General features: G+C 46.8%; 1 protein-coding gene across 19 annotated transcripts in view; it reads left to right on the top strand.

The window, feature by feature from the left end:
- Positions 1–12846, top strand: part of LOC100119820 (rap guanine nucleotide exchange factor 2) — a 116899-nt gene that overhangs the window by 83558 nt on the left and 20495 nt on the right. For 17 of the 19 annotated variants that reach the window (XM_032597806.1, XM_031927990.2, XM_016983692.3 and 14 more), the window contains one exon: positions 11537–11632. In XM_032597806.1, the coding sequence (XP_032453697.1) occupies positions 11537–11632 (96 nt within the window). Of the gene's footprint in view, positions 1–5220; positions 5735–11536; positions 11633–12846 lie in introns of those variants that run through there. The other 2 variants (XM_032597807.1, XM_031927987.2) reach the window with 1 other exon arrangement.

The following is a 12846-nucleotide window of genomic DNA, read 5'->3' as shown; positions in this document are numbered from 1 at the left end:
CGATTGTTCGCGCTTCAGTCGAAAATAATGTCGAAGGACGCGCGCGCGTGTCGTTGACAGCGAATTGATAATCGATTTGTCGCCCATAGCAGCGTCGGGACAAGAAAGTCGATGGCCTCCCGCGTGTATTTATTTTACGGCGCCGTTCGTGAAATAAGACGTTCGCATTTTCTGGGTAACGCAGCTCGTACGAAGAGCAACAAAGTGCCGCATTCTTCGCTGCGGCGGTATACCGAGAAAATCAATTAGTACAAATCGCTTCGATAAATTAACCGCGAGCGTTTTTTTTAATTCATCTCTGCGAATTGCGAATATAACACGGGGTAACTGATTTTTCGGACGTGCTTACGCCTCGCTGAATGCGCAGTCAGGCAAAGTTAACATTAGACCTCGCCGGTACACGCAATTTTCGCAGCGAATCAATGTAAATTGCGCTAATGCATTCATTTGTAATACGCGATCCACATTCCGATAGCGCAACGAGCACTTTCGTTCCAATCGGCGCGCGCAAATCGATACGCCGAGCCTTCCAATCCGTGGACCCCATTCATTAACGGCTGATTGGAACTTACAGGCGAACCTTCGATTAGAATTGATTCGTCATATGTTTAATAAGTGCGCACAGCACGGCATGTATACGGGCAACTCGTTTTTCCGATTTCCCTTAGCAAAAATGGTAATTACACCGCAGAGACTCGGATTAATGGTGCCGGAATATCAGCGTATACTTTGCCTACATATTTTCACCGTTAAATCTTGTCGCGCGATATTTAAATAGGCGAACCACCGCATCGACGCTGCGACTCGTTATAAGCGAACTTGTTTACGTATTTTTTCTCGCGATGCAGCATCGCAAGTTTATAGTTGTCTGGCTATCGCTTGCGTCCCTCTCTTTTTCTTCTCCTCGCGAGTTTATATCTCCCGCCGCGCTGCACTGGCGCGTTCTCTTTTCGGTTTTCAATTTGCCGTCTCGTGCGTTTATATGCTTCAAACCGGGTCTCAAGAACGTATCAATTCGGGCTTATTGATTTATTTTCATCTAGTGACTCGTCACTTTAAACGCAATCGGACATTATTTGTTTAACTGCATCGAGTCTTCTAGCTTCAAAGCGAAGGAGAGAAGAAGTCGTCGGAATGAATATTTACGAATGAACGTTCCGCCCGCGAAGGAACCCTTTAAACCGCGTCTCTTCTCCCCCTCGTGCACAAATTCATTATCCCACAGCGCAACGACTCTCTCGCCCTTCCGGAACAAAAACGTATGCAAACTCTTCTTCTTCTCCTCGCCGTCTCAGCCAAGCCCTCTCGAGGGAAAGAGAAAAAGCGCCCAACTTATTTCCGTCTAGTCTCATTTCCCCCAAAGCCTCATTACTCACTTTCGCGGGCGACGATTTGAAAAACGCCCGGCGAATTCCGAATCCAGAAGTGGAAGAAATGGCGACGAGGGAGAGATCGCGTAGCCTCGAAATAAACGGCACTTAATATAGTCGCGAGATTTTTCGTGCGCGCGACGCCTACTAAGTAGTCGTCGACCTTTTACGTTTGTGGCCCGCATGCCTACGTGCTTTTTCTCGGAGATTTTGGCCGATTCTCGATGAAGTCGAGCTGTAAGTCACTTGTCGACATTGATGGGATTCGAAACGTGTGTTATGTTACGATGACTTTCGACCTGAGCGTATAACTTATTGCGTATACACTATCGCCGCGAGTCAGTGACTCACCCCCGAGAGTTAAACAAATGGTCGGCCGTATCAACAACAACAGCCCGAGTCTATAAATAGCCTCGATCCATTAAAAAGCCTCCCTACTCCCCAGAGCGGCGTAACCCAAAACTACTTCAACACAGACCAAACACAACACACACCGACGCGGGAATCGCGGTGTATACGTAGTAAAAGGTTAAATAAAAGAAGAGAGAACGCTCGCGAAACGTGAATCACGCGCTCTCGCGTATCGTTCCGAGAACGTCTCTCCCGCGAGGCGCGAGAAAGGCATACTTGCGGAGAAGTCGTGCGCGCAGATAAGGGACGACTGCGGTGTGTATGTATAATACGCGCAGAGCGAGCGTGTGAGTCAAATCGAGTGCATTTCGGGGTCAGGAGAAACCGCAAATAGAGCGGAACGACGAGAGCGGAAGTCGTGTCGTCATCGTCGACTCTCTCGGCTATTGGTTTTTGCGATTCCGGAATCGGTTGCTTTGAATAATTGACTTTCTGCTATATAATCGATAAGGAATTGCAGATACACACACATATATATATACACTTAGCGGTCGATAAAGAAGGCGCCAGCTCTAAGCGCTCGTCGTATCCTGCACTAGCACGACGGCTTTCTGCCTTATCGACGCTGGGTGTCGATCTGCAACGAATTAAAAGATAAGCGCGTAGCGATTCAATTAAACAAACGCGAATTTATCCTCTCCTTATCGTAACAAGGATCTCCTTTACAGCGAGCGAAGATAAAAATTCAGTCTTTACGTCCGAGAGCTATGATCTCGCGAATAAAATTTCTGCAGCAGCAACAATTTCCTACACACGCTATACGTGCCTTCCACGCGCGCGCGCGCGCGCAAAGTCCCATAAAGTTCAAAACGTCAAGCGGACGTCAGCTGCGCAAAGAGGGCCTCGTAAAAGTCGAGCTCTCTCGTAAAGCTGGCTTTATGAATGAACGCGAGCGCGCGTGAAGAAAAAAAGGCCAACACGCGCGACGACCGTCATCATCTCCGCTTCCGACCTTTATCGCGACCGGACGACCGGCGCGTGTATAGTTGTCGTCACGATATATAATCGCGTCCGCGTCGATTGTTGTATGTATGTACGCGTGTTTCGTCGTTCCGAAAAGGCGTCAGCGATCGAGTTTCAATTGCCGATTTATTACGCTATCGTGTGTATGCGCGTGTGTGTTTCGATTCCTCTCGGTTCTCGATTTCGCCTGCGGGTGGGAGTGTTTGACGCTTTGTCGGATAGGTGTATATAGGGAGTTCGATCGATTATTTCGTCGATGAAGAGCCGCACGCTGCGGTTCGATGAACCTGATGCTTTTGTATAACTCTCCGCGCTCCCTTTCGCGGTTTATCGCACGCTTGGTTGGATGAATTATTGCGCCGTTTCGTAAACGAGTCGAGCTGTGCGTGTAGCGAGAAAATATTTAAAAAGCGATAAAATTCAACGGATGAAATGTTTATTTGTTATAGCACTCGATATAATTACGCTGGTCCACGCAACGACGGCGGATAAAAATTTATTCTTCCTGGACACGCGCGCGCGCGCGGAAAGCTTCGCTCGAAAATCCGTCCAAAAATAAATTAACTATATGAATCGCGCGCCTCCTCTCCGGACAAGCCGAGACAAAAGAAAGCAAATATTGTTCTTGGACGCGATTAGTCGTTCTGTCTCTCTTGTCGGGGATTAGGGACACGAGAGTTGGCCTACAGAGAGTCTCTATTGGGAATCCCGAGGAAAGATTTGCAACCCTACCTGAGGGTAAGAGGCCGTAACGAATTTGCCGAACCACGTGTTGTGCCTCTGTGTGTATACCGTGCGTGTATAGGGACAGCTCCGCCCGCCTCCAGCAGCAGCTTTACCTAACTTTCGTTTTCAAATTCATGCGGGATATGTCAATGGGCTATCTCCACTAGTCAATGTTTGAGGAGATGGATTTTTTTTAATCCTTCAGGAGCGATGCGCCCTCGTGAATATTTGAAGTGATCGAGATACTTTTTTGCGCGTTAATACAATAATATACGCTAAAGAGAAAAATATCAACTAGGCCAGCTCTCTCGGCGACGCTGCCGCGGATGGGACGCTGAAAGTAGCATCGGAATATTTATAAATAGCCACGACTGGAGCGCTCTAGATCTAATTTAATCATAGGCCGTCGCATTATCAATTCAAAACACCCATATAGTGCCTGCTGACCCATGACTCTCCTCCTCTCGCGCGACGGCTTTCAAACCGGAGAGGCGCATCAAAAACTTTTCGATACACGACCGCTGCGCTGCTGCACGTGAGTCGGCGAATTTTCAACTTTCATCTCCGAGACGTTAAAAATTTACGAACCTCGCTTGTTGACGTCACGCTCGTAAAAGCCTCGCGAGCGACTAAGTCATACGAGCGAAACTCTTATTGTTTACGATAAACTATACTCGCTCCTTACATTAAGCGATCATAGCTCTAATATGCGTCGCCGGCGGAACAATGCAGCAGCCCCTCGAGAAAGAGTTAATCCCCCCAATAAAGCTCCTCATTGCCGCCCTTCATTAACTGGAAATTGAAACAGTGGCGTCTTTATAGCCCTGTGTGCGTCTATACCGAAAATAAATTCCTCCGACGTCGTCGTCGTCGTCGTCGAGGCAACGGCTCACACACGTGCTTCGCGTCGCGGAGGCCTCGCTCTCCGCCGAAGCTCGATGCACCGAAAAATATGGAGTAGCGCTTTATTTATTTGCCTCGGCTCCGCCGTGCCGCCGCTCTGTTTTTCTGTGCGCGTCTGTTTCTTTTTGGGAGAAGTTGGTACAGTCGTTCTCTCTCTCTCTCTCTCTCCCGGCTTTTTTTGTGTGCCTCATTGTTACGAAAATAGGCGAGCGATGCAGCGACGGCGGAGAGCAGCCAGCAGCAGGGTTGGAAGCTTCTAGAGAGAGAGAGAGAGTAGTTTACACGGGCTTTTGTTAACAATATAATTGGCCTGTGTATAGCGGGCGTTTATTGCTTTTTCATATACACATCGATAGCTGCATTATATGCCGTGTACGACTGCAGGCGCTCGAATATCCGATGCGACGGAGCTTTTGTATCACGCGCGCGCAAACAATGTGCGAATTTCCCATTATGGCAAATCGTTCAATAGAGCTTGCGCGTTGTTGAAAAATATCTCCCCCACGCACGGGTACATGCTGCGATTGTAAATTACGAAAAATCCCTAGGCCCGGGAAAAAAACGCGCAATAACGTGCAGCAGCAACAGCATGTGTCGCACCGATGCCGCCCGTCGAACACGTGTGCAGCCCCGCGTCGAGTATACAGTAGTCGGGGACAACACACTCCTCTCTCTCTCTCTCGACTGCGCTCGACTCATCACGTGACCGCCTCGCCGCGTGTCCCTCTCTCTCTCTCTCTCTCTCGCTTTGTTTCCTCGTTCAGAGTCTCTCTCGGGGCCTGCGCGCATGTATAGAGAGTGCCGGCGGCGGCGAGCGCTTGCTACTCGCGCCGAGAGCGATATTTCCAGTAGTGAACGCTCGGATCTCCTGCGCGAGTGACCTCCTCTGTCCGCGTGCAGACAATTTCAATCGTTGTATTACGCTGAGCTTTTTGCGAGAGATGCTAACGAGCTTTTTTCTCAGCGGCCAGTTATGTAACCGCCAGTGCGAGCAGAGTGCGAGTGACGAGTGTGTCTTCTTCGGTTGTTCGTTTTTTTTCTTCGCTTCGGCAAAAAGTTCGGAGTGGAAAATATTCAATCGCGAGAAGTGATTCGTAAGCGAGTTGAGTGCTTTTTAAACGAGCGCCTCGAGTAGTCTACGAGACGATGAGAAGCTCGAGGGGAGTGTATTAAAGCTCGGGATGCTGAAGTACCGGAGGAAGGCGACTGCGGCGACGACCCCGGCTGCCGCTCAGGCCGTAACGCGGGGACGTGGTGCCCAGCAACTCGTGCAGAGGAGAAGGAAGAGGGGACGATCCGTGTCCAGGAGCTGGCCCGGGACGCCCAGCACCCTGTCCTTCGTATCCACCACGTCGGCCGAGGTTGTTTTCCTGATTTTGTAACGTGTAAAACGTATTTATCGGGCGATCAAACACTGAGGTGATAGTTCGAGACACTGCACTCAGTCAGAGTATCATGTCCCGAGTCTCGCGGTTACGAAAAGGCAAAATAATAATAGTGCCAGATAAGATAAGATTAGATTAGTAATTTCAGGAGTATCTCGCACACGGCGGATGTACATTCGTTCGCTCGCTTATCAGAAAATTGTTGTCATTCCGAAACAATTAGAACGATTGAGGTGGGCATTTAACAACGGCAAACCTTGTAGTAGCCTACTCGATCGAGCGCTGCTCTTCAGTTTCAATTAACTTCAATGGCTTATTACAGCTTCGCAGTTTTCAACGATGATTTTTAATCGGTCCCTCGCGCCAACTTGCAGGTTTCTCGGCTTTGTTTATGTGGCCTCGAGTTTCGAGTTTATCTTGAAAATTAGAAAAGTTTAAAAGAGGGTTTAGTATAGTTGAACCGCGTTTAAATCCGCCTCATTCAGCAACTTTTGCAATTTTCGTTCGCGCGCAGTAACGATCAACAAAAGCGCTGAGCTCTTTATTAAATTTCAGAACGACCTTTTGAAATTCAATTATGAAAATAGTTCGCGGACGTTTAGCAGCGAATCGATACCGTCCTCCCCATCAGCGGTAAAACCGATGGCAATTTACCTTTTTCAACGACGACGTTGCAAAAATGACTTCGACATTACCGGTAGTTAGTGCAGCGCACTGAGGATAACAATATTTTAACGACCCATCGATTTCGAGTTTCACGAATTTCCATTTTCTGCGCGAATTAGAGTCCTTCAGAGATAAACCGCAGATAACTTTGACGATGTCGAGGTCGTTTGGACGCTGTCAAAATCGAGACGTGACAATTACGTTTTCTCGGTATACTTACGACTGCGAAAAAAAGCTTCGCTCGCGCAAATTGACAGTTCCTCGTAATAGGCATCCGACGATTTATTAAGGTGGTAAAGATCGCAATCTCTCGAGAAGATGACCTCACAAGTATATACAATACAGCTATACAAAGCGGACGATTCTCCCGAGTTCGGTATCGTATACACAATATTATAATAACACTGGCTTATTCCGAGCCAGAATGAAACAGCCCCTAATACCACAAATTTCGAGCCTAATGAACGCAAAGCCAGCTATAAGGCGTCTCTTTAAAAGCCATCAAGCCGTCTGCTGGACGTGAGCTACGGAGAAAAGGGCTTTTTAATAATACGGAAGCTAAGCTGCATCCCCGGCAAAATTGAATTATCTTACGCTCGCCAGAAGCTCCCGCGATTTGGATATATAAAATAGCCTCGCGGTGAATAATAAATAGACGCCAGTAGCGGCTAGACTAGATCCTCCATTTAGCTCGAGCTTTGCAGGAGTCGTTGCGCGCAGCTTCTCGTTTTGCTCTTCTGCGTTTGGGACGTCGCGCGCGGCGGAGCTTGGTCGTCTCGGCAGTCAAGGGTGTAATGCCGGCGAGACTCGAGCAAGTCCAAGTCGTTGTTGCTTTTTTATTCAACTCGCTTTCGAGCTGGGGGGGAGGGTTTATTTCGATACGTGAATCACTTTGAGGGCTCGCGAGAGGATGAGCTGTTCGTCTTGTACGTGTTGATTTTAGAGCCGGCTGTGAAAAATGCCGAGGATTAGCCTAAAATTGAGACATAAAGGAAATTAGGAGACGATGAGATGGGAGAGGATGGGAAAGGGAATTATGGGATGTAGTGTGTCCGAGAATCGAGGTTAACATGCTAATATCGTAAACTTCACTAGCGCATTGAAAGCGGTGAATATACTTTCTAAATCGCGGGTATATAGGTTCTATCAGTAAATCCCACATTATATTGCTTCAGGTGTATGATCACGTTACTTATTTTCGAACCAGAAATACCCAGCGAAATTCGGGAAAACCGATTGACTATCGAAAAATTGATTAGATAAGTATCTTACCAGTGAAAGAAAACAAACATGAATTTTCGCCCACTATCCTTAGAAGCGACGCGACAAACAAATCCAAGTAAGCTATGGAAAATCCAACACTTGAAATAGCCGAGTGTTATTATTGTGCGCATAATTTCATTAACTTATTAAATGGAATATAAATACTTGATTGATATTTTTAATATTTGTTTTCTATCACGGAAATATGTCAAACTTTACAATATATGATTCATTTCGAGCTCATATAAATTTCAAAATTGCAGCGGTTTCGTCGCCAACTTCCTTTTAAAATTGTAAGGTTATGTCTCGAGAGTAGAATGTCTCTAGAATATTATAAATACACAAATTATAATTTGATATGTATTATAGTATTATATTACATTTTTAATATTAGAATAAATTTTAGAAATCAAAAACAAATCAAAAAATTCTAACGATACTTTTGACGCATGCGCACTACATGAGCCAATCATATTGACGCATTCTTGGCTTCACTTCATCCGGCCATGACTTTTTTATATAAGGATTCAAATTCTTCATGTATCTTTAATGCGCCGAATGTCTCGCATTGCACCAACTCGAGCGAATGAATAATATTATAATAACAACCCACCGAAACGATTCGTCCGAAACATTCTATTCTCGCCAAGAAAAGCTTACTCGGCGCAAAAGGACGAGCCTCGAGTTATTCCCCGAACAAAAGCTTGAAGAAGAAAACGGAGAGAATAAACTTCCAATTTCTACCGCGAAATATGCGCGTAGCTGTTTACAAATACCGCAGCGACTTTTTCGGAGTCAAAAAAAAAACGAACTCGAATATACGCGCATACATACGCAACGGAATTTTTGTCGCGTCGCGCGTTGCATTACAAATCCAGATCAATTTTCGCGCGAGTGTCTCGTCGACTGTTCGCAATCGACACAAGGCCAAGGCCGACGACGACGTACCTCGCATTATACACGCGAACTTTTTTTCTCCGCCGTCGATCAAAGCGAGAATTGGCTATCGGGTCGATGATCATATCCCCTTTTGTTGTTGCTGTCGGCTCTGGAAAAGGCTATACGGGGAAGTGATTTTTCTTTATAAACACGGGGAGTAGGCGTGAATATTTCAGGCCGACGCGGATGAGATTCTTGGACGGGGTGATCGAGTGGAAATTTAAAATTTAAAGCTTCGTCCCGGGACTTCGCGTCGCTGATGCTGCGGCGTATATTTTTCTCCTCGATATACTTATCAGCTTGTACAGCATATAAGAGTCAAAAACTTGATCGGCTTGTCTCAGTAAGTAATTATAACCTCGTGCGTACCGTGTGTGTCTTTCGCAAACCTGTTTTTGTTTGTCGGACGTCGAATTTTTCGAAAAGCTGCAATTTTACCGGCATCGGTTATACAGGAGGAGGTCGATATCAGACTCGAAAATAGTATAAGCGGGACTCGATGCAACAAGGACAACAATAATAATCTTTTGCATCACATTTCAGGCGTTGCACAACTGCAGCAGACTCGAGACGTTTCGGTCTCTCGGCGGCGGCGGCGCTTGTTTACGCGTTGCGTCAACGCGTTATATACTCTCCGATATGTATATACGGTTTTGCGCTTTTTTTCATCCACTTTAGCTTTTAATTCGACAGCAAAGAGCCGAAGAAAGAGAGAGCTGTCTCTCAACTCGCGGGATTTCCATTTGTATAAAAAAAGCGTAATTTCGTACGAATCGCCGATAAGAGATAGCGGCGTTTCGTAAGTGTGAATGTATAACAATCGTGGAATTTAATGCGTAGACATGATGCATTCATATTTTCCTATAATTATAGCTCTCGGGATATGAAGTCACCGCTTTCGAGAAAAACCGAGCGAGCGAGAGCGCGAGTTTCGTAAATTTTATAATTCACATTCATAACTATACCTACTTTGCTTTTCTCATTTGGCAGTAGTATCATGCGCGCGGTGGATAAGTGCGATAATGGAGTAATTAAAAAAAAAGTCAGGATATTAATGTCGGGAATCTTGTTATACGGTGTATATACGCGTCGTGTTGTTCTTATTTGCGAGTCGCGGCCAGGAATTATAATATTATTGCGCCTGATTGCCGCGCGTTATTATCATTATTACACTTGCTTAACATGCAGCGCTGCACAGACGCGCGGCTTAAAAATGACCTTTTCAAATATACGCGCGCATCCGCTTCTCTCGCTATGGGTATGCGAAAACTTTCTATTGTACCGAGTGTGATGTATCCGAAAAGAGAATTCCCGGTATGTATAGCGAGAGAGAGATACACAATTTAAAAAAAAACTCGACATTCCAAGAGTGAAATCAATCACACGATCGATCTAGGCCAGCATACGCATCGCGCGCACACACACAGTCGACTTCTCGCTCGCTCATCGAGAGAGAGAAAGACACAATAAAAAGAAGGTGGGGAAGGCACGATCATCACGAAAAAAAGAACATATAAAAGCCTCTCTCGGCGTATGTGGGAGTAGGCTCGCTCCCGTTCCCTCTCCGAATTTCCGAGTCGAGCCACACCGGGAGAATCGTTCGCATGAATCAGTGTATCAGCCGGAAGTCCGGCCCACGAGTTCCGGCCCTCGAGTCGCGCGCGGCGTACTCGTCACTGCGCTCTTTGGTCTCTTTCTCTCTCTCTCTCTCTCTCTCTCTCACTCGCGCGTTTCCTTCTTTTTCTCCGTGACTCCATGCGCACCAATGTCTGCTGTGTGTGTGTGTGAGTACGCAGGGAGACACGTCAGCGCGCGTGTGGCGCTCCCGAAAAACTAATATGACGACGCAACAGCTGAAACGACACTTTTCACGGCTATATTTAATAAGCGAAGCTACGAGGCGTGAGTGTGTGTGCTGAGAGAGTGAGAGAGAGAGAGAGAGAGAGAGAGAGAGAGAGAGAGAGAGAGAGACAATGGGAGGAGTGTTGTTGGAAAAATCTCTGTACTATAGCACAACTGACGAGCGATAAAAAGACGCGCGGTGTATGCACTGAAATAGAATTTTAAAATTAATGTCGTGCATCGCTCAAACGCCTTGGCGAACGTGAAAAATAGCCCGAAGTAATGATTTTTAAACGCTGCCGTTCGTCTGATTGCTGTTTCTGTTGCTTTAATTGATAAGTGCAACACTAGCGAGCGGTTGTCGCGTCCGATAATGGCATTATCGGCTGCAGCTTTTGTTTTATTTAGAGGCCTCTCGCTCTATCTTGATAGATGTACACAGCGCTTCCTCTGCATTCGAATATCGTTCGTTTGTTCGTTTTTTTTTCATCGTGTACACGCGTTTCATCGATCAACGCCGCGGTCAGAGAACAGATGAGTAAATACCGAGTGGTGGTGGCAAACCCTTGCCCCTGGAACAAGCGCTGAATCATTGGAATCTCCCTGTGCTGCACAGCTTCATTTGGTTATACGCATAGGGCCTGGCTCATACAGATGTCACTTATGCATACACGTGTGCACGTCGCTCTCGGTCTGTTGTATGCGCTTTGAAACGAAGATCCAGACTGATCGACTTCTTCCGCGTCTATTATTCTTTTCTCCTCTCGTTCGGCGTTTGTACAGCCTCGGATGCGATGATGATGACTTTTTGAGAGATGCATCGGAGAGCGGTTGTTTTATGATGGAGATCAGCCCGGTGTGATTGATATGCTAATGGGATTTTAATTAAACGGGGGTCTAACGGTTGAATTCGGAGAAGTGCAAGTGCGGAGAATAGCTGTAATCCCTATTTTAATAAAAATGAAACAGTGGAGCGTCATAGGCATATTAAATCACAGCTTTAGCTGTTAAGCAATAACCGAAACGATTAAAACTAACTCTGCTGTGCGAACGTGCTTTGTGTTTCAGATCGACTATCCGGAAGTGCACAGTAGAATGCATCGACCTCCGCAGGCCCATCCCATCAGCGACCATCGGCCGGTCAACCTGGTCTTCGAGGACACGGTAAGCGCTTTCACTCCAGCTTATATATGCCTATACCTCTCTCTTCCTCTCCTCCGACACGAGAGACCGAAAAAAGGTTCCCCGCCGCCTCTGGCGGTCAGCCCTCGAGAAGTGCGAATTTTCGTTCCCTTGGCCTCCTCGTAAATCTCTTTTCCAGATAGTACACTTTCAGGAGCGCTTTTCTCGGCTTCACCTCTTCCAGCATGTTTTCTCTTCGGTGAATATACTGTAGCGTTTTAATACGCACTTTCTTCCTGATGTGCCTCCGTTCCTGTTTCTCTTCCTCGAATTTCGACGCCATCAGTGGTGTGCGCTTGACGGGATGAAGGAGACGGCTCGTTGCGTAAGCCGCGTGTCAATATAAAGCATTTATATGCGATAAGAGACTGCGGAGCTTTTGGAGATCGAAAATTCGCTGAAAAGCGTCCACGTGCGTAACGAGTGTAATTTCCATGGAGAGCCGTTGTTGTTTGTGTAGCCGCTGCGCTGCATGGAAAAAGCGTCCAAACAGACCCAGAAGCCTATTGGAGCGCGAAATCGCCGTCGCGGCGAGAAAAAGTAGTGGCGATTCACTCTATTGACGGATATTTCGGGAAACTTTTGTACAGACTATACACTCTCCCGATGAAGCGTAAAATCGCTACATGCTGCGTAAAAGAAAGCGAAATTCACTCATCGGTCCAGTTAGTCATGCCCGAAGAAAATCGTCATTTCGCTTTTCACTTTCTTTTAAGAGCTTGTCTCGCTTTCTCAAAAACTGTCTCGCTTTCATTCTGCATATTATACGCGTTCACGTAACTCATCACAGACTATATTTAATATTCGAGCTCGCACCGCTGATCGTGGGAAGAAATTAGCGACAGGTCATTCGGCCATAATCTCGGGAAAAATGAGGACCTCACGCGGCCGATCGTGTACTCGCATAAATGCAAATGCACGTATCGAGAAGAAGAAGCGGTGTAGTGTATCGAGTGACGAGGAGTCAGCGTTCCGCTCGTGCGCGCCGTGTCTCTTGCCCCGGAAGCCGAGCTACAGGTGCTCTCTCTCTCTCTCTCTCTCTCTTGTTCGCTCGTCCCCACCATTGTGTTATTATACTCGCTCGAGGTGCGCCGGTTGCATTTTGCGCGCGGAAAATTTTTCGGCGATGCCTCGACTCGCTTCCTTAGGGCGAGGTTTATCCGTCTGATGATGATAACAACCAGGTCACTTTGCTT

The sequence above is a fragment of the Nasonia vitripennis genome, chromosome 3 (genome assembly GCF_009193385.2).
Source record: "Nasonia vitripennis strain AsymCx chromosome 3, Nvit_psr_1.1, whole genome shotgun sequence".
NCBI lineage: Eukaryota > Metazoa > Arthropoda > Insecta > Hymenoptera > Pteromalidae > Nasonia > Nasonia vitripennis.
The sequence above is the reverse complement of the archived record's forward strand: the minus strand, read 5'-3'. Positions and strand labels throughout refer to the sequence as shown.